This window comes from Heliangelus exortis, chromosome 20, assembly GCF_036169615.1.
Source record: "Heliangelus exortis chromosome 20, bHelExo1.hap1, whole genome shotgun sequence".
NCBI classification, from domain to species: domain Eukaryota; kingdom Metazoa; phylum Chordata; class Aves; order Apodiformes; family Trochilidae; genus Heliangelus; species Heliangelus exortis.
Window position 1 is genome coordinate 6,510,403 of NC_092441.1, and position 26,739 is coordinate 6,537,141.

Below are 26,739 nucleotides of genomic sequence, written 5' to 3' on the forward strand. Positions count from 1 at the left end.
TTTCCAGTTCTTCCCTGACCACAACATGAGTTATTTTTTTCAGTCTGTTGTATTGAACTTTTGACTCATACTGATTTAACTCATTTTCAGGGCACTTTGTGAAGCAGGTTGCTATCTAATGGGTCTCACTGTTAAATTATCTTCTTCTACCTGAATGGAAGGTAGTCAAGAATAGCTCTTATCCTTTATATCCACCTCTGGTCTAAAATTGAATGCCCTTTCCAGTGTAGGCAGACTTTGATCCCCATAGGCTCATTGCTGGTACTTGTATTCTCATGAGAAGAGGCACACAGGAGTATCTTTTCTTTTGTTCTCTTGGATACAGAAACAAGATCTTATCCAGCCTTTTGCAGGAGCAGGATTTTTATGCAGTGTAAAGGAGGACTAGGAGCTGACTGCATGGCTCACTTATTTGAAGCCTTGTTTGAACTCACAGTTAGACACACAGCTGCTGAATACTTATCATCCAGTCTTGAATAATTTCTCATTGGAGACTGAAGACTTTCTACAGAGGGAAGGGGATTTCTGGAGTGCATCAAGGCAGTTTGCAGAAACACCAGCTTTTAACAAATAAGGGAGCAGTTGGTATGTTATCCCTTTCCTGGGAGTTTGTGATGCTGACTCATTGTTCTCCTACACCCCAGGTACTGAGCAGATGTTTTCACATGGGACAGCTGACATCATCCTTGAGGCCTGCACAGACTTTTGGGATGGTACTGATATCTACCCCCTCTCTGGCTCTGACAGGTGGGCAGCTTTGTCATTTAGGCAGATCAGATACAGAGGGAACCTGGTAATTATTTGTTAAAATTCCCTTTACTGGTGCTCATTAAGCTATTTAATAGAAGCTTCAGTTATGAACATGAGCTATCTCTGCTTATAATAAATTGTTATAATTATAGCAATAGAAGAGATTAAATAGCAACAAGCCATGTGTTGAACTGAAAGACTAAGCCAAATCTTACTGTATCTGTTACCATGTTAGCTTCTTACAAGAGGAGTCTGACTGTACTGTGTAGTAGAACCATCAATTATCATCAGATCATGTACTGGTGGCAGAGAATTTGTTTTGTTATTCAAGACAAATGCCTTGTCTTACATGAAATGCAAAGTGATCAATTCCACCTGCTGCTGACAGCTTTGAACCAGTCCTGCTGCAGCAGGACTAAAAGGTGTTGGTGGCATTTTCATCTACAAGCTACATTTCTGTTCCTGCTATCAGAGCAGACCAGTAATATTTAGTTTAATTGACTGGTAGCACATTGTTCTTGTAAGTCTGCTTATTGTCAGATGTAAGAAAACTCTTACTGATCCTTTCTGAAATATTTATCACCTTAGAAGGCAAAAAACCACTCCCATGTGTAGTCTTAATTTGTTACCATTGTGATTTTAACTTAGAGAACTTCATGCTATTCCAATGACTGAATACTGACTAAACAGAGACTTCACACACAGCTCCTGGGACCTAAACTCTGAAAGGGGATAGGAGAAAAGTCTGTTACTAAACTATTTCTGCCATAGATACTATTACCAGAGTTATCAGTTCCTTCCTTCATGTATTTGCCTACAGATAAATCATCTCTAATGACTGAAACTTCTGCTGTCATGCAGTTAACTTCCTTGGAGTCATGTGGCAGCTATATAGAGCATATTATATTAGTAAGTGTATTCAAAGACCACTGTGTTCCTACTCATCAATCTGTCTGATGAACAAACAGAAACATTCAAAACTGCTCCTGCTGGAGTGTGTTTTTGTTGCCCTGTAGTGCCTGCAGCTCAGAAAATGCAGAAACAGTAAGAAAAGGCTTTTTCAGAGTCTCTGACCAATCCTCATGGAACACATTTTTCCAAATACCCAACTGGTGGTTTCTACATTGAACTGCAGTGAACGTTATCAGAAATGCAGCACATTCCATAGAATGGTTTGAGTTGGAAGGGACTTTATTCTCCTGTGTTTTTTTCTCTCTTCCACACAGGAAGAAGGTGTTAGATTTTTACCAGCGAGCCTGCCTCTCAGGATACTGTTCTGCCTTTGCATACAAGCCAATGCATTGTGCCTTGTCCTCCCAGCTCAATGGCAAGTGCATAGAACTGGTGCAGGTCCCTGGGCAGAGTGCTATCTTCACATGCTGTGACCTCCCTGGGACAACCCCCATCAAGCAGAGCAGTCGGAGGAATAGCTGGAGCTCAGATGGTATGTGTCTCCTGTGCTGTCTATAATCAAGTCTGCTGCTGGGCCAGGTGCTTGCTTTCTGGTCAGTCTAGAGCTGTAATGGTTTTTCAGAGCATCAGACAGAAATTGAGAACTAATGATTTCTGAAGTAGATTCATTTCCAGAGGAAGTAATGATGTAGCAGCTGGCAGGTAGGTTTCTAGTTAAGTCATTGAGGCTTGCAGAGAAATTCTTGTGGGAAGTCTGTTTCTTAAATCAGGCAACTGAGAGTCAAAACTTCTGGGTATTTGAATACTTGGTTTGTTATTTGTCTAAGTCTATGGAAATCACACATATTGGTTTCTTAAAAGGAACTGAATGTTTGGTGATATGCAACTGTTCTACCTTGATGGATTTGGTTGCTGTGCTGTAGAAATTGCTTCCCTCTAGAAGGATTGTACCTCTACCCCAAAATAGCAATGGAAACTGAGAAATAAGCACATACCATTGCATTACTCCAGGAGGCTCTTCTGGAAAACCAGTCTTAATCTCCTTCTGCCTTGGTCTCCCATTCTGTGAAAAGTGGATAATGGGGGTTTTCAAGAGCTGGGAAGCAGTTGTGACTGAGTGTTTTCAAAACACTTTTTCACTCCCACCTGTGGCAAGCCTTCCAGCTGTCTGAAGTGTTTTCTTATTTTGTTTCTCATGCTGCATCCAGCTGCCATTCACCATAGGCTGATGTGGTGATGGTGAAGGAACCCTGTCAAAAGAGCCTTTGCAGGCTCTTTGGGAGTGTCTGCAGTGTCACTGGCAGGAACACCCTCCAGTTCCATTGCATCAGCCCCTCATACTCTGATGCCACTGCCTCAGCTACCCTCACCATGTTCTTTAAGCACAGTATGATGTGTTTAAAATGCACATGTGATCATTATGCAGCATACATCCTTCACCTTTCTGCCCCAGTTCCCTGTGACTGACACGTGCCTTCTGTTTTGTCTTTTTCCTTTCCATGCTCACTGTATCACACTTCTGTTCTTGGTGACATATGTGGGGATGTCCTGAAACTACTTCTGTGACTGGGTATGCTGGGACAAACGGATGTCTCTTCATCTTTCCTCCTCTTCCTCTGCATATCTGCATGTTTTTGGGTATCTGGGTACTGTGTCCTCGGGTGTGATCTTGGTGGCCTCTCCCACCATGTGTGCTTTGTCTGATGCACATCTGGCCCCTTGTGTCTCAATGTGATTGGATGTTGTTTGCATGCCTGAAGAAGGGATTGGGGAAGTGATGGAGAAGGAAGACTGTATCCAGGCTCTGAGTGGACAGATCTTCATGGGAATGGTCTCATCTCAGTATCAGGCCCGCCTTGACATCGTTCGCCTCATTGATGGATTGGTCAATGCCTGCATTCGTTTTGTCTACTTCTCCCTGGAAGATGAGCTCAAAAGCAAGGTAAGCTGCCTCTGCTGAACCCCCTGAACCTGCATGTCCCCTGCCTGTCTGACTGGAGGCTTTATCTCCAGTGCAATCTAAGGTTAATCTGATTCAGTTACCTGGTAGGTCCAGAAGGTGCCTGCACTGCAGTGTGGCATTGGTTTGCAGTACCTCTACATTAAAGCCTTTTGTCTGCTCACTTACAGGTGTTTGCTGAGAAAATGGGTCTTGAGACTGGCTGGAATTGCCACATATCTTTAACACCTAATGGTGATGTGCCTGGCTCAGAGATCCCTCCCTCTAGCCCCAGCCATGCTGGTTCTCTGCACGATGACCTACATCAGGGTGAGAGAACTGCACCTAAGCCACTTTGAATGCCACAAGTGTCTTCTGGCTGTTCTTTTAAGTCCATTGATAGGTTTCCGTGTCCTCACCAGATCTCATACTTCAGAGCTTTGAGCACAAAACTGAATGGGCACAACACTGAGATGTGTGTGTATGAACAAGAAGGCTTTACATTTACAGCCTTTCTAACCTTGCTGGGGCCCTGGTCAAGCCACTGAGGGTCTCTTGTCTGTGCATTACTTGTTTTTCCTACTTCAGATGTGATTTCTGTATTCTTCCCCTAGAAGGAGACCAGAACAGATAAACTACTGTGTTAGTTTATCTAAGAGCAGAGACTAGGCTCATATATCTACCTCTGAGCAGATTAGTCATCTAAAAATACTGCATTTTAGATGACTGAGTGGGATCTTAGTGTTGCTAACCTAGAAAATCAGGCCTCACGTTTCCAGGCTTCTGCAGCACCACGTGAATTTACCATGTAGGTGGCACAGGGGGGTAGAGGCAGGTTTGTGCTTATTGCTGCTTCTCTCTTCTCCAGTTTCTAGAGATGATGTGGAGGGGCTTCTGCTGATGGAAGAGGAAGGACACTCAGATCTCATCAGCTTTCAGCCAACAGACAGTGACATCCCCAGCTTCCTGGAGGACTGTAACAGGGTGAGGCCCTCTTTCCCTACACATCTTGTGCAGTTGTCATGGGCAGCAGTATCATCTCATTACTCCCAGGGGGGTTTCCTCTTTGAAGCAGATTGATTCATTTACATTGGAATTCCTACACCCTTCTTCCAGACTGGTATCTATAGCTTGGGAAGTTTGGGATTGTCTCAGTTAATCACTTTTGCTGAACAGGTTTTTTCTTTGGGGTTTAGGAATGGAGATGACCACACACAGGGTAACCTTGAGACCCACATCTCAGTTTGTCTTGATCTTCTTTCCATGTGCTGAGCAGGGAGCAAGAACATCTTCACAGCAAAGTCTCTGACTAGATTCTCCACACATGTAAAAAGTCCTTAGAAATCCTTGAGCAGAGGATTATTTTGCTGATCTGACAAACCCTGAGAGCAGGCACAGACAGCTTGGTGTGGCAGTGTAGGACTTTAGCAGAAGACTTTTTACAGTGCTTGGGAAAGCCAGGTTCTGACTGCTGGGACACCTGTTTGTATCTGATCTTGAAGTTGCATAATTGTGGGAATCACAGTTCTCATTTCAGGAGTTCCCTCTGAAATGCCTCTCCCTCACACACTTCCCTGCTTAATCTTTTCTTTCTCTTTTTCAGGCCAAACTCCCAAGGGGAATCCACCAGGTGAGACCTCACCTGCAGAACATAGACAATGTGCCTTTGCTGGTGCCCCTCTTCACAGACTGTACCCCAGAGAGTAAGTGGCACAGAGCCTGGATCTGTCCTACTACTGCCCAGGAGTACCCCTTCCCCATCTGTTGGCTCACCTGGTTATGGACAGGGGATACAGCAGGAATCATCTTTGATATTAAATTCATGATTTTGATATTAATGACCCTCTATTGCTACCCGTGGGAAGCCAGGTGTTAACTTCATTTTCATGCAGCTGTTTCCTAGCTACAGAACTGGGCTAAGAACCACTCCTTCCAATTTGCATGTGTAAGAGACACAAAAGCAAATATCCAAAACACTGCTGCCTTTTATTAAATAAGCATTATCAGTGTGCTAGGAGGCTTTGATCTCTGCTCACAACCCTCACTGCCTTATATAACTCGGAAACCACTTCCCAGAATAATTTTCCTCTGACAGTTGCTGTTGACACTTTCTGCTGCTTTGCAGAGTTTTTAACTGCAGAGTCCAGAAAGGGCAAATTCTGAAGGATACTTTAAGAAAGGAGCTGGATGCTGAGGTAGCTAATACCTATCCAGTCTACAGTGGAAGTGCTAAGCATCACTATGATTTGGCATAGCTTACAGAGTGCCAGTGAGAACCAGTTACAGCCCAGTCAACCCAAGCAGTCATCTCCCAAGAGATTTCCTCTCTGACATAAGTGGCACTTTCAGACTTCATCTAACCCCTCACTGTGCTGTGCATCTGGGTGCACCAGATCATTTAGATAAAATTGTTTACATAGGAACTGCAGAGGATGGGTTTGGATTTGTGATAGGTTTTTTGCCTAAAGCATTCTAGAAAATTCATACACACACTGAGTACTGTGCACAGAGCTCCAGAAGAAATCTCAGATCAAGCAGCAGCTTTGATTTTGAGGCCCCAGGAGGGCATAAAGATTGATGAAGGCTAAAGGTAGTGATGGGAGTGCAGTAATGGGCTGATTCTGAGTATGGCTAAGTGTGGCACTGCCTTTAGAGTTATTTGTTATATTCCCTCTGTTGATTTAGACTTGCAGTTTTGATGTGCTGCTGAGCTGAATTTAAAATTTATTTCAGGTTTGAATTATTTAGGTTTATTTAATTTCTGCTGTTTTCTGACAAGATCATTTGATGCTGAAGCCATCTGTATTATAAACTCAGGATATACCTACAGCTCTGCAGGAGGCAGGTATACAGAGCACTTGGACTGCAATGAAATTAGCTGTCTAATTGTGTACTTTGACTTTGATCTCACTATACAAGAGTGATGAGTATCAGTTGGGGTAATTTTAAAAGATCTGACTGCTTGTTACCCAGACTGGAAAGGGTGTGTGAGACACTGCATCCTTGTGTGCATAATGAGGTAAACTGTGTTTCTCCTGTCCCTTTGCAGCCATGTGTGAGATGATCAAGATCATGCAGGAGTATGGGGAGGTGACTTGCTGTCTGGGAAGCTCTGCCAACCTGAGGAATAGCTGCCTCTTCCTGCAAAGTGATATCAGGTGGGGCAGAATCCATACTCTTCCAGCTGCCTTTGCCTTGTGCTTAGCAAGTGCCCAGCCATTGTTTACAGCAGACCTGTGGGTTGTGCAGGGAGTGCTCACAATTGCTCTGCCCATTCTTAGCTGCATTTGTCTCCATAGGGGAGATCTGGGTGGTATTGTTTGGAATACCTTGCTGCCTTGACACAGAGATATTTCTCCATCTTTGAAAGGAAGATGTTACTCTTGCATGATGAACTATTGGGCACTATTTAACTGGCATTAAAATGCTTCTCATTGCATGAAAGAGTGGAAGTGCCCCTCTGGATCAGTCAATTTGTTGACCTCAAGCTACAGATCCAAATATGTTCATTGTTTCTCTAGGAATCACTGAGAGTCTTGAGAGATTAATCCTAAATTCATGTCTGCTCAGTACTTCTCTACCAGCAAGGCAGACAGCAGTGGCATGGACTGCCAGCTGAACAATTTCTCCTCTGGGGTGAGGACTTCAACTAATGCTCCTGCCTTGCCCTTGCAGTATAGCCCTGGATCCCCTCTACCCGTCTCGCTGCTCCTGGGAGACTTTTGGCTATGCCACCAGCACCACCCTGACTCATGTTTCTGAAGAGCTCACCCCACTGCAGCTCTCAGGGCACCTCAACAGCCTCCCCTGCTCCATGTCCTTCCGCCAAGAGGAGAGCACCAGCATCATCAGGCTTATTGAGCAGGTGAGCCAGGCACATCCCCTCCCTCTTATTCACCCCTCTGCCTGCAGCTCACAAAGAGCAAAGCCAGGAGCTGAGGTGAGCATTCTTGTGGAGCTGCCCACAGCAAGCTGCCAGCATTAGCTTTGCTCATGTCTCCTGTCCATTGTTCAGGAAGCACAACAAGAGAGACTCTTCCTGCCTGGCCCTACCAGACCAAGATGTAGGGGATGGTTTGGAAATGGTGCCTTGTGGAAAGAGGCATGAGTATTGTTCAACTGACTAAAGAGTAAACTTGCAGAGATCCCTAGACAGACAACAATGCAGTGCTGGAGAGAAGTGTTACCTCATAAAAGCCACAAGGTTTAAACAAACTCATCCCTTGGCTAAATTCTGCCTTTTCTTTCCAACTTATACATCTAGGCAAGAGACCTTCCCCTTTTGCTTACACTGTGTCCAGATCCTCTCCCCTCCCACTTCCCCTGCAGGCCACATGTTCTGGCCCTGCCTGCCAGTAACTGCTCTTGGCTGATAACTGCTCCCATCACAACCAGGGCTCTGAGGGCTTCTGCTTCCTTCCAGGCCAGGCACGCAACCTATGGGATCCGCAAGTGTTTCCTCTTCCTGCTGCAGTGCCAGCTGACCTTGGTTGTCATTCAGGTGAGTCCTGACCTGGCTGGGGACAGCATTTAGCTCAGAAGGCAAGAGTGCTAGCACAGATGTGGGTGGCTGCAGCAGGGCCATCTTGCAACAGAGGAGGGTGTCCTTTAGTCAGGTTTCCACAGCATGTTTGAGGAAGTTACAGGTAGAGACTACGTGATCTCAGCCTGGGTTGTCCCTTCTCCTTAACCCTCACGCAGAGGTTTCTTTTAAACTCCTTTTTCCTTGAACAAAAGCAGCACCCAGCAGCCTAGATCATGTGAAGGGACTGTAGTGGCAGCCTGGTTATTAGCTCATCCCAGTGTTTTGGGGTAGAGGATGGTAACAAGGCTGTCCCAGCACTGCTCATGCTCTTTACTCTGGACTGTTTCTCTCCAGTTCCTCTCCTGCCTGGTGCAGCTGCCCCCCATCCTCAGTACCACAGACATTGTGTGGCTCTCCTGTTTCTGCTATCCACTGCTCAGGTAAGTATCAGAGTGGAATCTCCTGCCTCTAAACCACAGGATGCACACAGCTTCACTGTGCTTTTGTTAAGAGAAAGCTGATATCACCCACTGCATGCTAAGAAGACTGCAAGGGTTATTCCAAGCACCTGCTTTGACAAGGCCTTTGAAAACACAGATAGGAACATTTGCAGTCTGCTGTGTTAGCCCTGCCTGCAGTCTGAGAGTTGCTGTTGACCCTCCAGCTGAAAATCATCTTCTAATCCTGATGCTGTTGCACTGGCTGGGTATCACACAGAGACCAAGGTACCATGGGTGGGTTTTGCCTATCACACATTTGGAGGTCACCACTCTCCCTCTCTGTTCCTGCCATGAATGACACCTTTTACAGCACAAGTTGAGGCAGTGGCCAGATCAGTTTCAATGCTTCAAGCAGTCCAACAAGGTTGTTTTGGTTCAGATATTAGACACAGACAAAAAAGCAGTAGTTCTGTTCTATGAACTTAGTACTGAGACTAACTTACCTTTCTCCAGCATTTCACTCCTGGGCAAGCCTCCCCACAGCTCCATCATGACCATGGCAACAGGAAAAAACTTGACTTCCATTCCTAAGAAGGTAAGTGGCCTATCAGATTAAAATGTTCACACATTTTTCTCTTTTGCTTCATCCCAGTGTTGATGCATACCTAAGGCCCTCTGCCTTCCCACCTCCCTTGGTAAACTGGCCCATGGCATGAGCCATGCTGTCCAAAAGCCTGGCATGGGCAGGAAGAGAATCCCTCAGTGCCAGCAAATTCCCTGGACAGATCCACAGTGCAGGGTCTCATCTGTGCTACAGCTTGTCTTTTGGAGCCACCAATTCCCTGATGGCTCCTGCAGGAAGGTTGGGCTGGTTACATAGCTGTGTCATCCTCCTGCCTCTCCCTTATCCACAGACTCAGCATTATTTCCTGTTCTGCTTCCTGCTGAAATTCAGCCTCACCATCTGCTCCTGCCTCATCTGCTTCGGGTTTACACTGCACGAGTCCTGCAAAGAGGTGAACACTACCAGCCTCAACCTCACAGCCTGCTCCTCCATCATGCTGCACAGGTGAGGACCTGAGCCTGGCACACACACCCCTCACCCTGCAGGGCCTGTTGCTCTCACCCCTTCCCAGGCAGAACTGGTTCCCCTCTAACAAGCCTCAGGCTGTTGCATGGTTCAACTAGAACAGCTACACAGAGGGCTGGGTGCTCTCCTTATTCCTTGACAGTGGCATCTTTTGGGGACTTGCTCACTGTTCCCTGCTGGTAGAGGGACAGCCTGACTCCAAGGTCACTTTTAGTTCTCTCAGCTATCAGAGGAGGACATGGCCCACGTTCCCACTGTTGACTTCTTTCCTATATTCTCTCACTTACTAGTAATGCTGATGGTGCTCCTGACTGGTTTGGGACATTCTCCAATGCTCTTCTTGTAGCCCAGAAGCTCACAGCTGGCCTGATTGTTTTACACACAGGTAAGTCCCTGTTCCCAGACTCCTACTTCCCACCCTGGAGGAAAATTTGAATCTTTTGCCTCTTTCTTTGACCCCTTGCCAGAGCATGAACTCCCTGGTAGAAGCAGACAGAGCAGTGGCCTCTCAGCACAGGGATTAAGCCCCTTGTTTTACTAAACTTTGCCCTAATAGATTAAAGGCAGAACCTTCAGGGCTGATTCTGCCTCCTACCAGCCTGGTGAAGTGCCCACTCCTTTCCAGTCTTGCCAGAAGAGCAGCATCCATCCTTGCCTTCTTGCAAATCAGCCAGCAGCATCCAGCAGCTCTCCAGAAATATTCCCTGCCCTGTAAAAACCTTATGTGCCTGCAGCCATTTTGTGAAGCACCCCATTTCCTCCCCCCAAGCAGTATCCCTGCTGCTGTGACTGCCCTGGGGCTTGGAAGCCTTTTTAAACCCTCTGAAGGGGTGGGGAGCCAGCACCTGGCTGACCCTCATCACCTGCACATGGCTGCCTGGCAGAGTAGCTTCAGCTGCTCTCTGACAACCTTAAAGGGTCTCTACTCCCTTTTCTCCATGCCATGGGGTGCTGTGCCTTGGTGCCAGGCAGAGCACTCCATGTTGAGATGTGTCCAGGCCAACAACCCAGGCCTCCTGGTTTGAGAGGCAGTGTGCATTGCTGCTCTATCTCCTTCAGACTGCTGAGGCAAGGCAGGGAGGCTCTGCCTGGCAGGTGGGAAACGTTGTTTTGAAGAGGCCAAGCAAAAGCTGAGCAAATGCTCTGCCCTGTGTGTGATCCTAAAAAGCCTCCTTGTCCCTCTGTCCCCACAGTGTTCATCTCCATCACCCACGTCCATCGCACCAAACCCTTGTGGAAGAAGAGCCCCCTGTCCAACCGGTGGTGGACACTGACTGTGGCTGTGGTGTGAGTATCCCCAGGCCCTGATGGGGCACTCAGAGTGCTGCAGGCGGGAGGGCTCTAGACCTGACCCAGCACCAGTTTGGTGGTGCTGAGGAAAATGTTCCCCACAGCTGACTTGGTGAAGGGTCTCTTGCGAATCAGGGGTGTGACATCAGGGCCTAAACCCTGATCTGCTGGTCCTGGGAGTTTGTTGGCTCTGCTGAAGTTTGCTCTGTCTGTTTATGATCTCAGATTGCTGGGGCAAGTGGCACAGACTGTGCTGGACCTGAAACTCTGGCAAAACCTCGATTCTTCATTGACCTTTAATCACATCTCCATCTCCCCGGTCTCGTGGCTCCTGGGTTTTCTTTCCTTGGTCCTTGTGGTGATCATCAATGAGATTGTCAAGCTGCATGAGATCAGGTGTGGGGGTGGTAGGGAACATGGGGAGAAAAGGCTGGAGCCTCACTTCAGCCTGGCCTTGAGCTGCAGAAAAACGATGCACAGGGAACAGGGAGGGGAGTAGAAAGGAAAAGATGATTGCACTGTGTAAATCACCTGGGAATTGTGTGCAAACCCCTGTTCCACCTCTCAGGGAGGAAGTGCAGGGGAGGAAAGAGGGTCAGGGAAGGGCAGTGGCAGTGATTGGGAGCAGGAAGGGAGACCAAAATTTTCTTATCGCAAAGCAATGAGAGGGAGACAGCCAAGGTCTATGAAATACCAGTATGAGATTGGAGAGGGCTGTTCTCTCCATCTCATCTCAGGAGGACAGAGAGGCATTGAATCAGAGCAGAGGAAACATCTTCACACAGTGCCTGGACTGTGGGACTCAGTTTCACGGGAAGTGGCTGAAGCCAAGAATTAGTAGCAGGCAAAGTGAGTGACTGTTCTTCCCAGCACAGGGAGCAGCCAGAGCTGGGAGTTCACATTAATGAGGACTGATGCAGGAAATGGGCTGGTGAGCAAAGGCAGTGGGGATTACAGGGGATCCTGGTGGGGACAGAGTTGTTGCTTCTGTTCCTGGGAAGGATTTCTGGACCTGTCTCTGGTGGCCCTGGAGATGGGACTTGGCTGGGTGGGTTAGGGCTGAGACCATGGGTTGGTCTCTGGATTCAGTTCCTCTCCCAGGGTACCACGGAGTCCAGGCCAGGCTCTGCTGGGCTTCTTGGGGCTGTGCAGCTCAGGAATTGCAGTGGGGCAGCTTTGCCTTCCACCCCTCCACATGCTGACTGTCTTTATTCTGCCTTCTCCAGGGTCCGGGTCCGTTACCAGAAGAGGCAGAAGTTGCAGTTTGAAACAAAGCTGGGGATGAATTCTCCATTTTAAAGACTTCAGCTCGAGTTCCCTGGAGCCAGGGCCACACAGCCACATCCTGCACTGGGATAGTGGCTGCACCAAAGGCTCAAGGAGTTTTCCCTCACGCATGCACACCAGGCAGCCTCCTTGCAAAGCCAAATTGGCACCTTCTAAGGGGCCACAGGCAGGGCACTGCTGTCAGGATCCCCCAGCAGGTATGCAGTACCCTGCCCCTGCTAGGGTACTCTCAAAGGGAGCCTGCAAGTTCTGGTGGCTGTTCAGGCTGCTCTTCCTTTATTTATTTATTACCAGAGGTTTTTGTTGGTGGTGATGCTGAAAATGAAGCAACTCCTTCCCTCTGTGTGAGCAGATGGATTTCCTTGACCTGGCAGGAGAATCTGGGGCCAGCAGGGGAGACATAGGGCTGCAGGAGAAAGAAATCTCTATTGAAACCCATTTTATTTTTCCATCTCTGTGTGCTCTCCTGGAGGATGTGTGTGTGCATGGCCTGTGCCCTCACCCACCTCACCCCCGCACCCAAGGGCAAAGGAGCCACATCTCATGCTGCTCCAGGAGTGCTGGGTGCCAGGTGAGGGACTGGAGGTCACTTTCCAAGGGGACACTGGGAAGCCTTTCTGGCAGGGTGCTGGAAAAGCCCCTGTGATGCCCAGGCTGTGTCAGGCCTGCCCTCTAGCGTTGCTGCAGCCATGTGTCTGTTGCTGAGTGCTGAAGGGAGGGAGGAGATGGGGCTGCAAGAGGAGATGTCTGCCTTGGAGCCTGGTGCAGAGGGAGTCAGCATGGCTGAGCTTCCTCCAGCCCTGTTGACCCAACTCTCACCTGCTTCATCAGCCCACAGAGAGGTTCATAACCGCTCTCATTTTTGTGATTTGAAGTGCCATTTGAAGTGACTCCCTTTCCAGTTCTAAAACCTGGCTAAAGCAGGTAAATCCTGGCACTATTTTTGCTCTCAATATCAACACTACAATATATGGCTGCTGGTCCTTACCTGGCAGGCAGGGAGCTGGCTGGGAACCCCCAAGCTCTGCCCTGCTGCTCTACCTTGTCTTCCTTACATTTCAGCATAACCACAGAGCACACACACCCCTATGTGTCTCTAAGCAATACCCCTCTCCCTGCTGGGGGTCTGGTAGGAGAGCAGAGGGGGTACAGACAGCCTCTGAGCTCTGGGGACAGACAGAGGGTGCTGGAGGGAGGCAGCTGAGGCAGCAGCTCAGAGGCCTGGCCCCTGTTCCTACAGTCTGAGAGTAATGTTTAGGTTCTGTTCTGCTGGCAGGGTTGTGCAGGGGAAGGCAGGGCTGCTCTCCTGAACACAGCAGTACCAGGCAGCCCTGCCTACCTTCACCAGCTGGGCTGAACTCTGCCTTCACTCCTCTGGGACATGCAGAACTGCCTGGGTCGAGGAGAACAAGCTGCATCTTTCTCAGTCTCACTTCAAATGCCAGCTCTAGATCCATTACCTGAGAAATCAGCTTTTCTATCTGATGCCAGGCTCACCCAGCAGGTGGGACACACTTCCCTCTGTGGCCAAGCTGAACAGGAGTCAGAGGCAGCAAGGTACTCCCAGCTATCCCTGCAAAGCAACCTTCCTCCCTGCCTTGACACCTTAGCAGTTGCCCTGTGCCACTAATTGTAGGTAATAAAAGGCAGCAGATACCAGGGCTTCCTGCTGGCCACACCTTCCTCCAGAGGCACCTCCAAGGTTTCCTTCTCTGGGTGATCATAAATGTTTTTTTTCTTGCACCCTCCTTCCCCTGCTAGACTTGGAGGGACTTGAGGCTTTTGGGTGGAGGTATCTGAGGGTCAGGGTGCATGGCTTCAGAAAGAAATTTCCTACATCAAAAGAGGTTTATAAATGGTGTATATTTTATATTAAATTTTGGGGATGTATGTAAAAATATTTGATTTGTATTAAAACTTGTAAATTGTATTAAAAAAAAACCCCAAACCAACCCTGACCCAGATGCATCCAGTGTCTGAATGGCAATAAATGATTGTCTTGGATAACACACACTGTGAGAGTGGGAGGGAGTTTACACCCAGCAGAGTGAGGAGGAAAAAAGGTGTGTGGCTGCCCCTGACATAGGGCAGGAGTTACCTGGCTCACCTGCTGTGGGGACACAGCCTGAGAGTTGGGTCCTGGGACACTTTTCCCCACTTTCTGCTCGGCTTTGGGACCATTTGTCCAGCTTTGGATGCCTCTTCCTATAGAGAAACAGTCCACTAACCTGGTGCTCTCCTGGAGCCCTGGCACAGCACACGAAGTTGTTCCCAGGTGCAGCTTTGTCCCTGGCTGGTGGAATGGTTTGAAGCCTTCTGAAGAAGGGTCAGGGTGAGCTGGAACAGGCACTGCAAGCACTGGAGAAAAGCAGCATGGAGAGCCAGGAGCTGGGCTTGTTCTGAGCAAAGCAGGACCTGGTGTCACTGAGGAGCTCTGTGCCTCTGGCAGGGGGGGCTGAGGCTTCAGACCTCCCAGTGAAGCACTGGGAGGTTGTGTTGGTCCCCAGTGCTCTCACCTCACGTTACTGCTGTGGTTGTAAGACTCAAACTGAACATTACCACAGGAGATTAACTGAGAAAACACAGATCTTAAGCACTTGAAGGGCAGGATAAAGCTGATCCTCAATGAACTTCAGAGTAAGAAACACGTTTGGCAGATTTGACATGAAGGACAACCAGGCAAAACTATCAAAAGGGTAAAATATGCCCCACTGTTTAATAGAATTTAGTCTTAATGGATGTTAGTGGAAAACAAAACACATGATTAACACAAACAGAGCAGATGGTTTAAAATCTGTTGTCAGTCTGGTGAATACATGGGCTATTTTTTCCCCTCACTGTCTTGCTGCACAGAGCAGGTGCAGCTGGGGTCAGTTAGTCCCAGTTGCAGTGTACATAACTTACACACCATACAGTAGCTTCAAAATAGAGATCTAGAGCTTAAAAAATAGGCATTCTTCTGCAAAATCAAATGTTTAATTCCCTTATTGACAATGAGAGCAGCGTAGTGCTGCCCTCAGGTGGCTCAGACAGCAACAGCTCCACCCCAGTGTCCTCATCCCTGACCCTAGAGTACAGGACTTGCAGTTCTGGTTAGTAAATATATATAATAAATCACATTTAAAATATGTACATTGGCCTTTAAAAAAACCCAAAACATTTACAGTTTATCAACATCGGAAAAAAATAACTGGGCTTGTCCCAGGTTGACTTGTGAGAGTAAAATCAGTTTTAAAAGGTTTCTGCAAACCTTTTAATAAAGTGCCACTGGCTGTAGCTATTTAAAAACAATTGGATCCACGACGTAGCACTTGCCTGTCAGACACAGTCATTTACAGACACTCGATGGATTGTGTAAATCAGAGCAACCAATTAGTCAGGAGAGAAATGTCTTAACCGCCTCGAACTGACGTCAAGTCCCAGCCAACAATGTGATTTTTAAAATTATTTTCTTTTTTTCCAGGGATTTTTTGTCTTTTCAGCCAGGCAGGTGCTTCCCCCCCATCCAGCCTGTGGCACCACTGCTGCTCATGAGCAGAGACCCCCAGGAGGGCTCTGCTAGCAGGGGCTGCAAACAGTCCAATTCAGTAGCAAAGTCCTTAAAAGACTGGGAAACAACTGCCTCTTCAGCCTCCTTCTCCCTTTCCAGTTTGATTTCTCTTGGTGATTTTTAAAAAAAGGATATGTAGATTATTTTTTTCCCCATTTTTTTTGTAGCAAATAGCACTTTAGTACAATCTTCAGTTCCCTTCTGGTGCTCTGATGCTTTCATGTGCTTGGCATGCCGAGTGCAAGCCAAGTTCGGGGCTCTTGGACATATTTAGACATGCACTACTGAACAGATCCTGCTGGAGAAATCTGTCTCCAAGCTATGCAGCCGTTCCTACTGCTTGGATGTGACGGAGCTATCGCTGCTGCTCCCCAGCTGCAGCCACGGGGCTGAAGTCACCCCATGCACGTGGGGTCACCTCTCCCCCTGGCTTTTAGTGCTGCAACGGAGCACCTCGGAGTCCCAAGTGCTGCTACTCCTGATACCAATGCTCATGGCAGAGTTTGTGCCAGCAGCTCCCCCAGAGGAAGTGGGGTGGGAAAAGGGAGTATTTTCTCCCACCAAAAAAAGAGATAGGGGAGGAAAAGAAAAAAAAAAAAAAAAAAAAAAAAGAGGGGAGGAAATAAAACCAAAAGTAACCACACTGCTACTTCACCCTGGAAGCAGTGGGGTGATGGTCTGTGCAGGCATGGTGTCAGCAGAGGGCAGCCTCTGGTTAGCAGCACGATCCTGCTGGACTGGCACACACACAGATACACACACACACATATACACACACACACAGACACACACACACGGCTTCAGCACTGCCATCACCATCCTCATCACTCCAGGGAAGGGGCAGGTGACCTCCATGTTTGGCAGGGCCATGGTGGAGCATCCACTGAGCTGCAGGCTGTGCCAGCCCCATCTCAAGGGGTCTGTGGGTCCCACTGGAGGGATTTCGATCTGCTTGGATTACACGCTGCCTGATGCTGATGCGTTTGGAAAAGCAACAAACAAAGCAGAGAGGTTCCTTCTCATTCTGCAAGCTGCCAAATTGTGACAAGCCCCGTCTTCTTTTAGCTGCTGTCAGGCCTTGCCGGGGCTCGGATCTGCTCAGTAAATAGCCAGCTCGGTGGCGGCTGCCTGGGGAGGTCTCTCCTTTGACACATTGTTGGCAGGGGATAAATAATAATAGGAGGCAGAACTCAGCAATGCAGCGGCAAAAGAAAAGGGTCCCTTGTGGAGGCTCCTCGGCTCTGTGCAAGGGAGTGAGGGCTTCTCCAGGGCCTCCAGGACTGCATGTGCAGCTCTGGGCTCTCCTCCTGCTGCCAGTCTGGTGGGAAATGCCTGACCCCCTCAGAAACCAACCCGTGGCCACGCTGGCACGTGTGACATGGAGCCAAGGGCAAGTGACGAGAGGCAGCTGTGTTCCCATCTGCAGTGCAAAGTGTGGGGAGGGAGATGGCTGAAGAGATCTGGAGGCACAGCTCCGTGCCGGATCCGCTCTCCCCCTGTCATGAGGGGCAGTGGTGGAGCGGTCAGAGGTGGGGAAGGGAAGGGGGAGTAAGCCTCAGTCCAGCATCGCGTCCAGCTGGTCAGCCAGGTCATCAAACATGTTGCTGATGTCTTCCAGGATGTTTTTTGCTGAGTGCACAGCTCGGGGGGCGCTGGGGAGGAAAGGGAGAAAGTCAAAATGCTGCCCAAAGGCTTCAGGTGCTGATGGGGTGAGGTTGGCCAGAGCAGATCTGACTCTGCTGGCATCAGCCCGAGCTCAGTACACAGACTCCAGCACCTGTGACCTGGAGTGCCACAGGCACATGCCAGTGCACAACCCTTCACCTGCCCTCGCTGGGGGCTTCCCAATTCCAGCCCAAGGAGCCCAACCCCAGCGTTTCTCTCCCCCCAGAGCATCGCTTCACCTCTCTGCCTCCTCAGCTGTGATCTTCTTCTCGGCTGCCTGCAGTGTGGTGGCCAGGCTGGAGTTGGTGTGCTGGGTCAGGGCAGATCCCGGGGCAGCTGCCAAGGGCTTTGCTGACACCTTGCTGCCTGCCTCCAGTGCCAGTGAGCCCGGACCCACCAGGGGCCCAATCACATCTGGCACTGCCTCAGCAGCTGCCCAGGGAGCAACAGTGTGTCGGGAGGGCTGCAGGACCTGCTGGTAGATGGTCTTGGGCCCAGAGAAGACTAGCTTGGTGGATGCCACAGAGGTGTGCTTGGCGGGAACATCTGCAAAGGAAGGGCACTTGTGGCATCCCCCTTGCCTGCCATACTGACCCAGCTGGGCAGGAAGCAGCCTCAGGCTTCACCCCCACCTTGGACACAACCCCACAAGGCCACATACCTGAAGTGGGTGTCCTCACCACGGCAGTGCCGAGCATCTCCGTGGGGCTGGGGGCTTTGGTGGGGCTTGGGGCTTTCTTAATCCCCTTCTCCAGTGACAAGATGCTTTTCTCTATCTCAGCAATCCTGAATTCCACACTGTCATCATCAAAGGCATCCTCAGCCAGCCCGGCCCGTGGTGCTGGTGCCAGAACAGTGGGTCCTGCGATGCTCACCGCTTGGGCCTGGGCATACTGGGGTGTAGGGGGGCTGGCCCCCCCCTCAGCCTGTCCCGCCATGCTGAACGCCTTCAGCACCGCCTGCAGTGGCTCCCGCTCCTTGAAGCGGGGCCGGCGCTTCACCGTGTCTGACTCAGTGAGGTTGAACTCCAGCACGGGCGGCTCCTTAGCGGTGGTGGTGGGCGCCGCTGTCTCCTTCCCAGCAGAGCAGGGGGGCTCCACCGGCTCGGAACCGGGCTCCGCGTCTGGTGCAGTCGCGTCAGTCTTGGGGTGCCCAGTAGGCTTGGGCCGTTGTTTGATGGTTAAGTTGCCTTCTTCTGCAAAGGGGATGCACTCACTGGAGCTGTTCTGGGAGGATGAGGAGGACACTCCTGGCTTGGCCTCCTCCTCCGTGTCTGAACAGGCATCCTCCCGCCCACCCTGCGCTGCCGCTTCTGTCACGGGAGAGCTGGGCTCACTGAATGTCCGTCTCCGTGGCTTGTTGCTCTCAAACAGGTCCCTGCTGGCATTGGAAAGCAGGGCACAGCTGCTGTCACCGCCATTGCAGGACTCATTGTTCACATCTGCCCTGGGGATGCACTCCTGAGCCACGTGCAGTGGTTTTGGGGCCAGGAGGGGCTTGGGCAGACTTGCTCCTGGTGTTCCCTCCAGCGCAGCCGCCAGGCTCTTCACTGTCCCACCACGGCTGGGGTCACCGGGGCTGGCACCCATGTCAGCCACATCCTGGGGGGCTGTGGGCTGCTGCTCGGGGCTGGGGGGCTGCTCGCTGCCTGCCTCGGCAGTGAGGGTGCTGGAGACGGAGCTGAGGCGCTTGGGAGGTGGTGGCGGAGGGCCCTTGCGCTTGGCACGGATGGCGAAGGACTGGCTGCGGGTCACCTTGGTGTCCGTCTGCAGACAGGCCCGCGGCATCTGGCTGCGGCCCGGCCGCCGCGTCAGGGTGGCGTAGGAGCCCAGGGTGCTGGTGGGCACCCCCCCCTCCTCCTCCTCGTGTTCCCCGTCTGACAGCGCATAGCGGTTCAGGCTGTGTGAACGCTTCTTGTACTTGAAGCCTTCGCCCCCGTTGTGTTGCTCCCCGGCCTGCCAGGTACCTGGGGCTGCCCCAGCCAGAGGTGGCATGGAGGATGGCTCTGTGGGGCCACACTGGCTGTGCAGGTAGGAGAAGGCTTTTTGGGCTGATGTCTGCAGGCTGCTCTTCTGCCCAGAGGAGATGGAAGAGTATGGGTGCACCAGGGTCTTGGGCTGCTCTGGGGCTGTTGGGGATTTCAAGGAGACGTGTGGGTACATGAAGACATACGGGGCTGTCGTCTTGCTGGGGGTCTGAGGAGGGCTACAGGGGGTGACTGCTGGTGTCCCGCCATTTTTCTGAGCCACGGGCCGGGCATACTGATCCGTGCCTTCGGGCAGGTTCCTCTCCTTGAGAGGGCTGCCCCCACCACCATTGGCACAGCCATTCAGCCCCTCGGGGGACACGAGCTTCCCGTAGGGCTCAGGGCTGGGCCGTCCCGGCAGGCTGGCCGGGCTCTCCCTGCTGCGGGGTGGTGCACAGGACTGCCCACTGCTGCTGCTGCTGCTCTCCCCACTGCCCAGGCTCTCCTGAGAGGGGCTGGAGAGGTGCCGGGACAGCACATTGTCCTGTGAGTGCCCCGAGCCCCGGGACCGCATCCCAATGCTCTCCTGGCTCCGTGACATCCCCTGGCTGCTCTTGATGCCAAGTGTCTCATGGCAGCTGTTGGACATGGCTGTCTGGAGCTCATAGCTGAGCTCACTGTCCTGGAAGGTTGTCATTTTGGGGGTGTGTGGGGACTGGCACTCCCCATTCTCCAGTGACTCTATGGTGACGATGTCCAGGGCACCAGGGACTTTGCGTCTTGCAAGTGTTGCTTCAGCTTGATTGAGGCTTTTGCGGAGGTCTCTGAGCTTCTTTACAGCCAACATGATCTTCTTCTGGTGGCCTACAGGAAGGTTGCAACAGGAAAGGGGTGTTAGTTGGCTCTGACCCTCAAAGCCTTTGTTTCCTGGCCAAGGAGAGTTGTGTTCACGTCACCAACCAGGGCAAAGGCCTCCAGGTTTTCAAAACCCTGCTTATGGGAGGAGATAAACTAAGGCCAGAATCCACCTGGCTGGCTCCACCGCCTGGCTCCAGCCTGCCAAGGAGAGTACTTAGGACAGCCATGAACTGCCCTTTCCCAGGATGTGCCTGCACTTTCCAGCCTGAGGGAGAATGGGGTGTGGGCACCTGGGTGGGAAATGCAGCTGCCTCGGGCCACCCCAGTACTGTGGCAGGGACTCACCCAGTTTATTGATGCCAATCTCTTGCAGATCCTCCCATGTCAGGTCTGTCACGATGGTGATGGAGTCATAACCATTGTTCACCAACTTTTTGTGGTACTGGGGCAACCCAATGGCACTGAGCCAGTCCATTAGGTCAGCCTGCAAAGAGCATGGAGATACTGCCCTGAGCTTCAAGGGATGGACAGCACCTTCATCCATCCCCTCCCTGCCCCTGGCTGGAAGACCTTAGTTTTGAGGGCTTTCTGGGAACATTAACGCAGGCCACTGCAGAATGCTTTACTTGAAGACCCTCATCCATTCCTCAGGAAGGGTGGTTCTGAGAAAAGAGCTGGGGAAAAGATGGTGCTGGACTGAAGCCTCAGTGCCAGGGACTCACCGGGATGTAGTTGGGCAGCCACTCAGCAATGCTGAGCTGCCCAATCTCAGTGGAGATCTTCTTCCTGTGGCCCGGTTTGGTCACACCAATGGCTGTCAGATCCTAACACAAGCAGAGTGAGGCTGTAGTCAGCAGTGACACAGGGATCATGGGGCAGTGGGTATCTGCTGCTGGCAGCTCAGGGAGGGTGTTGGTCAGAGACCAAGGACCTGCCTTACCTCTGGGGTCATGCGGCTGATGGTGGGGACGTCGTAGCCAGCATTGATGAAGTTGGCAGTGTAGGACTCCAGCTGGAACTCACTCAGCCAGTTATAAATGGCTTCTGCATCCTAGGGAAAAGGACAGGTCAAAGAGCAGCCCATGATGGTAGCACCAGCTGGAACGACCTGAATGCTCCTAGGCAAGAGAGAACTGTGCCCACCTCCACCCCCAGGACCCAGTACCCTGTGTCTTCAGTGCAGCAAAAGCTGGGCTGAGAGTCCCAAATGTGGCCCTCCCACCTGGCACATAAGGTACCCAGTTACCTTTCCCTCGAGGAGCTGCTCAGGCCGCAAGAACTGGTGGGAGAACACTCTGTCTCCAGTGGGGCAGCTGCTCAGGGGCTGGTGGCCCTGTGGCCCTGGAAGAGAAGGGAAAAGAGAATGGCCACAGGAGCACCTGGGAGGTGAGCAGACCCCCAGGGCCAGGGGGACAGCTGTCCCCCAGGCTTCATGGTGGTAGAACATCCCTCACCTGCTGTGGAGGTCAACTGCCCATTGTGTGGCTCTGATCCCAAAAGGTGTTGTGGGAGGTCATCACCGGTGGAGGGCAGTGGCTGTGAGGAAGAAGTGAGTGGAGGAGGGAGCTCCCTCCCTGTCCCACCCCAAGCTAGGTGCCAGAGTCTGCCTTGTATCCCTCAGAGTGGGGTGGATGCACACCAGGCACAGCTTCCCCTAAGGCTTCCCCTTCTTGTAAGGGCTGGCCCCTTACAAGAGATTTGGGAAGGATTTAGCCCAGGACACTTTTTATCCCTCTCAGGTGGCACAGGACACAGTGGAGATACTGTGTGGTACCAGCCACAGTCTCCAGCCCCACCCAAATGGCCAGCTGTGCTGTGAGGGGCAACCAAGGACCCCCAAGAGCATCTCCCCACTGAGCCCTAGCAGTGAATATGTATGTGGCAGAGGATGCTCAGCTCCTGCAGCCTCTTGTTGGCTAAGGAGGTGCAGGGGTGACAGGAAAAGTGCTGGGGCTCCATCTCCAGCCCTGGGGAACCTGAGGCTGGCACCTACCCTGGCGTTCTCGATGAGGATGCTGGTGCTCTGCCCATTGGTGCCCTCGGTGCTCTGGCCACTGCCAGCACTGCGGATGCTTCCGATGCTGCCCTCACTGCCCACGCTGTTCCTGTCTCCTGCTGCTCAGAGGCAGGTGGGGAGGGGTCAGCAGCACCCTGGGATCAGGGCTGACACATGGCACAGATGTCCCCAGCAGGGACACACGTGCCAACAGTGACACCAGTAAAAAAGCAGCCTCCCACAAGACCCCTCTGATGCATCGGTCCCTCCCACCTCCCAGCCCATACGGCACAGACAGGGTGACCTGGGCTGGCAAGGGACGCACGAAGGGGACGTGGGGACACAGCCTGGTTGAGGACATGGGGAGGGAAGGGACTGCTCTACGGGCTCCCCTAAACTCCCTTTGTCTGCGCCTGTTTCCTCTTGTCTGTTTCCCCATTGGGAGGTGGAAGGAGAGTCTCCTCCCGTGTGCCCCTCCATGGGCAAGGGGCAGGGGAAGGTCCCCAGCCCCTCTCCCTCCCCAGCTGGATCCCTGACCTGAGCTGTCAGGGCCTGGGGCCGTCCGGGTTAGGGTGAGGTGGCCATAGGCTGGGATGCTCGGGGCTGCCTGGTGAGGACACTCGTCGGGGAGGTGCTGCAGCCCACCAGGGGAGGCCGGGAGGGCCCCAGGGGGACCCTGGCGCTGATGCGCGGGCGCCATGCGAGGGACAACCATGCCTGCATTCAAAGACAAAACACGCGCGGTCAGAGCTCATGCGGGAGGCAGGGCAGGGGGGAGTATCTGAACCTCAGCCCCCAAACTAACACCCCACTGGTGGTGCAACCTCCTGTGTCCACCTGAGTCCTTCTCTTCACTCCTAGCTAGCCAGGGCTGTGGGGACCTGTCCTACAGGAGACACCAGGAAAACTGGGATGGTTTCACACAGGGACTGTCCCCAACATGCCCAGCATGGCCACTTACCTGTTCGCTTGCTGATGACTTCAGCGATGGAGGGGGGGAAGTACCCGACCCGATCAGTGCCTTTCTGAGTGTCATGGATGTGCCCCTTCCACCGCCCATCTGGATGCTGCTCCAGGACCTGCCATGGGGATGAGACAGACAGAGTCAGTACCTGAGACAGTGGTGGGGCAGGGGAAGGGGAGTGGGGAGCAGCCTCACTGTGATGACGTCTCCCGCCCGGACATTGAGAGCAGTTGGGTCATGAAGGTTCCAAAAATCCTTCAAAGCTCGGACCTTCAGGATTCCTGATGCCTCTGAAGACAAGGGACAGAGGGAAGAAGGGAAGTGCCAGAGCACAGGGAAGAAAGAAGTGGTTGAGGGAAGACAGAAAGAAGGAAAGAAGAGTAAGGAGAGGGGAGAAGAAAACATTAATACTGCAGGAAAGACTCAGTCCCTGGACAGTGCCCACATGGACATGCCTGGTGGGACTGAGGTGCTGATGCTCACAGCCAGGCTGATCTAGGCTGTTCAGGAGAAGCACTGGGGGCCCCACACAGGTTCCAGGGGGAAGAAGCCCCTCTCAGTGCTGGGCAGGAACCCAGTTGTGTGCTGGCCCCACCTCACCTCTTAGCAGCTGCTTGATGTCCTTGCTGGCGTGTGAGGTGGTGAACTGGTTCACAATGTCCAGTGCTGTCTGGTTGTAGGTGTTTCTGATGTTCACATCAACACCACCCTGCCCAGAAGGGAACATGGTCATGTCCAGACCACACAGATGCTGCCAGACCCATGGGGGGAGCAAGGTGAAGGGGAAGGAGGTGACCCCCAGGAGCCTGTCCCCTCATGCAGCCCCATGTGCTCACCTCCAGCAGCAGCCGCACCACCTCCGTTTTGCCATAGAGTGCAGCCTCGTGCAGAGCTGTGCCTGTCTTTGTCTGTTTGTTGATCTCAATCCCAGCTTTCAGCAGCTGCCTGGTAAGGTGGAGGGAGAGGCATGAACATCAGGGCATGGACATCAGGGCAAAGCAATTGTCTGCTTTGTGATGGGAAGGGGACAACCCCTAAGGCCGCTGAGGCTTTGGGGATGAGGGACTGACACCTGCAGTGGGTTTGTGAATTTGGGAGAAAGCAGAAGTTAAGCCACAATAGGCTTTTTTAGGATATGGCAGTAGCCAGGGCTGGAGGGAGGTTACCTGATGATCTCCTTGTGCCCATTCTTGGCTGCCAGGTGCAGTGGGGTGGTGTAGTTGGGGTCTGTGGCATCCTTGGACTGTCCCTCCAGGAGGGCAACACACAGATGGCTGTTCAGTAGCAGCTGTGCCACCTGCACGAGGCACAGGGGTGAGCAGAGGGATGCTGACAATACACCTTCCCAGCAAGGGGCTCACCCAGCAAGGTGCCTGTTCCCAATCCCACTGCCTTCCTCCATCCACAGCCCCAGGGCTCAGACAGTGCTTGGCAGGGCGACAATGTCGTGAGGGGCCATAAAAGCTCACGACAGTCAGAAATAGTATTCCCATAATCAGAGTTTTCAGACCAAGCCCTAAAAAGCTCCAGTCTCTCCAAGCCCTGAGCTACTCTCAGTGTCTCAGGGCAGCCCAGAGGCACAGAGGAGTTATTTTTACTGCCCTGTTTATAGCTGCAGACATTATAGATACCCCAAAAATGGAAATATCCCCCTGGTCCCCTCCCTGGTGGGGCAGGGAATGGTCTGGCTGGCCAAGCTCCAGCCCAGCCCTGCAGTTCAGTGCTGGCTGGGCCAGGGTCTGCTGGGGCACAGGGTGGCCCTGTTCCCATGAGCCATGCTGGGGACCTGGAGCAGCTGAGCTGGGCTGGGTGCTCAGGGCTTGCAGGGATTAGCCAGCTCAGCCTATCTGTGCTTAAGTAAGACCAATGCTGGGGTGTGCAGGGGATGCTGTGGGGAACCAGGAGTGAGGAATCCTGGCTTCTCTCTCAGCTTGATTCTGCTCTGCTGTGAGGTCAGGAGCAAACCCCATGGCTTCTGGGTGCAGGATCTAGCCTCACCCAGCCGTAAGAGGAGGCACAGTAGAGGTTCACAGTTCTACAGGTCCACAGTAGAGGGAGAGGGGTTGCAGCCAGACCCAGCACTTTGCTCCCTGAGGAGCCATCCCTGAAGAAGGGAAGCCCCACAGTGCTCACCTTTAGCCGCCCAAACTCGCAGGCCAGGTCCAGGGGTGTTTTCTTCGCCTTATTGATGAGGCAGGGGTTGGACTGGTGCTGGAGCAGCATCTCTGACTGTGGAGGGAGCAATGTGGCAGAGGGGCTCAGCATCATCCCATGCCCCTGCCTCCTTTCCACCAGGCTCGATGAGGTTTTCTCCCAGAGAGACCCGGGGTGGGCACGTGGGTATCTCTGGGCTCTCACTTACCACCTCGTAGTGGCCATACTGTGCCGAGAGGTGCAGTGGGATCTGCCCATCCAGGGAGGCCATGTTGACAGAGGCGGCAGCGCGCAGCAGCACCCGCACCGGCTCCACGCGCCCCTGCCAGGCTGCGTAGTGCAGGGGCCGCATCCCTGTGGAGGAACAGGGCTCAGCAGGGATGGATGAAGCCCCCAGACCCGCTCCAAGGGCCGAGCCAGCTGCCCGAGGCAATGGGACACGCTGGGGTGGTCACCCCCTTACCGTTGCTGTCCTTGATGTCAACGGTGGCCTGAGCCTCCAGCAGCAGGGAGATGAGGTCCAGGCTGCCACCCAGGGCCGCATGGTGCAGCGCCGAGAACCTGTGACACAGAACAGAGCTCAGCCTGGCCCGGGTCCCTTCTGTGCTGTCCCTGCAGTCCCTGCCTACATGGTGACATGAACTGAGATGGTCACTAGCTGCTACATCTCTCCTTGTTCTCGGTGCCTCAGTTTCCCCAGAGCAAAGCAGAGATAAATGCTGTCCACGCTCTTGCACTCAGTGAGGGGTGCAAGGACCCCCTCTGTACCCCTGAGACAGGACCCACACCCCACTGCCCTGAGTGGGGCAAGCAGGAGGGATGGACAGAGCTGCATTACCCTGCTCTGTAATGCAGCCAGGCAGCCCACAGTCACGCTGCTCACAGCATCCAGCAAACACGCTGGCCCTGTGGCTACTCCTGGCCTCTCCACCAGCCAGCCACCCCTTCCCTGTGGCAGCAGGGACACCAGGAGTTCATGGCACAGTGTGGGAGGCCACCAGTAATGAAAGAGCCCAGTGTCTTTGGGTTGTGAGAGGGGCCCTGTCTGCCCAGTGCTACCCCTGTGCTGTCACATGAAGGGCCACAACCAAGTGAAGCGTCCCATCACCGCTGGGGATCAGCCTGCGTGCTGCTCCAAGGAGCCCACTGGAGCTCCAGATAACACCAGTTCAGGGTTGTGACAGGCTCAGCAATGTCCCAGCCCCATGTTGGGGATGCAGCCTATATGGCACAGCTGTGACCTGTGGTCCCAGGTCACTTCCAAATCCCTGCAAAGGGTCTCTAGGCACAGTAGAAGGGACACTGCTCCCTCCTTCAATGAAGCCACCACACCACTAAGCCCACACTAAAACC

General features: G+C 52.3%; 2 protein-coding genes and 1 long non-coding RNA gene across 15 annotated transcripts in view; 1 reads left to right on the forward strand and 2 right to left on the reverse strand.

The window, feature by feature from the left end:
• TMEM94 (transmembrane protein 94) overlaps positions 1-14,191 on the forward strand; it is a 47,427-nt gene extending 33,236 nt beyond the window's left edge. For 5 of the 10 annotated variants that reach the window (XM_071764014.1, XM_071764017.1, XM_071764016.1 and 2 more), the window contains 16 exons: positions 645-747; positions 1,977-2,194; positions 3,423-3,604; positions 3,793-3,931; positions 4,470-4,585; positions 5,205-5,304; positions 6,651-6,759; positions 7,277-7,466; positions 8,025-8,102; positions 8,481-8,566; positions 9,080-9,161; positions 9,481-9,635; positions 9,947-10,041; positions 10,850-10,943; positions 11,172-11,342; positions 12,173-14,191. In XM_071764014.1, the coding sequence (XP_071620115.1) occupies positions 645-747; positions 1,977-2,194; positions 3,423-3,604; positions 3,793-3,931; positions 4,470-4,585; positions 5,205-5,304; positions 6,651-6,759; positions 7,277-7,466; positions 8,025-8,102; positions 8,481-8,566; positions 9,080-9,161; positions 9,481-9,635; positions 9,947-10,041; positions 10,850-10,943; positions 11,172-11,342; positions 12,173-12,245 (1,991 nt within the window). In that variant the 3' untranslated portion in view covers positions 12,246-14,191. The remainder of the gene's footprint in view (positions 1-644; positions 748-1,976; positions 2,195-3,422; positions 3,605-3,792; positions 3,932-4,469; positions 4,586-5,204; positions 5,305-6,650; positions 6,760-7,276; positions 7,467-8,024; positions 8,103-8,480; positions 8,567-9,079; positions 9,162-9,480; positions 9,636-9,946; positions 10,042-10,849; positions 10,944-11,171; positions 11,343-12,172) is intronic. The other 5 variants (XM_071764015.1, XM_071764018.1, XM_071764020.1 and 2 more) reach the window with 2 other exon arrangements.
• On the reverse strand, positions 2,141-9,218 carry LOC139805536 (uncharacterized). The gene is made up of 3 exons (XR_011729850.1): positions 9,070-9,218; positions 2,658-2,725; positions 2,141-2,267 (listed from the first exon to the last, which is right to left on the reverse strand). It is a non-coding gene; the product is annotated as an uncharacterized lncRNA (long non-coding RNA).
• Positions 14,192-14,919: 728 nt separating the features above from the next.
• CASKIN2 (CASK interacting protein 2) overlaps positions 14,920-26,739 on the reverse strand; it is a 53,391-nt gene continuing 41,571 nt past the window's right edge. For 3 of the 4 annotated variants that reach the window (XM_071764013.1, XM_071764010.1, XM_071764012.1), the window contains 18 exons: positions 25,850-25,947; positions 25,595-25,740; positions 25,366-25,461; positions 24,399-24,529; positions 24,069-24,177; positions 23,833-23,941; positions 23,428-23,522; positions 23,230-23,347; positions 22,806-22,985; positions 22,266-22,387; positions 21,727-21,808; positions 21,519-21,613; positions 21,213-21,323; positions 20,995-21,096; positions 20,618-20,756; positions 18,110-20,278; positions 17,688-17,994; positions 14,920-17,435 (listed from right to left, as the gene is read on the reverse strand). In XM_071764013.1, the coding sequence (XP_071620114.1) occupies positions 17,339-17,435; positions 17,688-17,994; positions 18,110-20,278; positions 20,618-20,756; positions 20,995-21,096; positions 21,213-21,323; positions 21,519-21,613; positions 21,727-21,808; positions 22,266-22,387; positions 22,806-22,985; positions 23,230-23,347; positions 23,428-23,522; positions 23,833-23,941; positions 24,069-24,177; positions 24,399-24,529; positions 25,366-25,461; positions 25,595-25,738 (4,206 nt within the window). In that variant the 5' untranslated portion in view covers positions 25,739-25,740; positions 25,850-25,947 and the 3' untranslated portion in view covers positions 14,920-17,338. The remainder of the gene's footprint in view (positions 17,436-17,687; positions 17,995-18,109; positions 20,279-20,617; positions 20,757-20,994; positions 21,097-21,212; positions 21,324-21,518; positions 21,614-21,726; positions 21,809-22,265; positions 22,388-22,805; positions 22,986-23,229; positions 23,348-23,427; positions 23,523-23,832; positions 23,942-24,068; positions 24,178-24,398; positions 24,530-25,365; positions 25,462-25,594; positions 25,741-25,849; positions 25,948-26,739) is intronic. The other variant, XM_071764011.1, reaches the window with a different exon arrangement.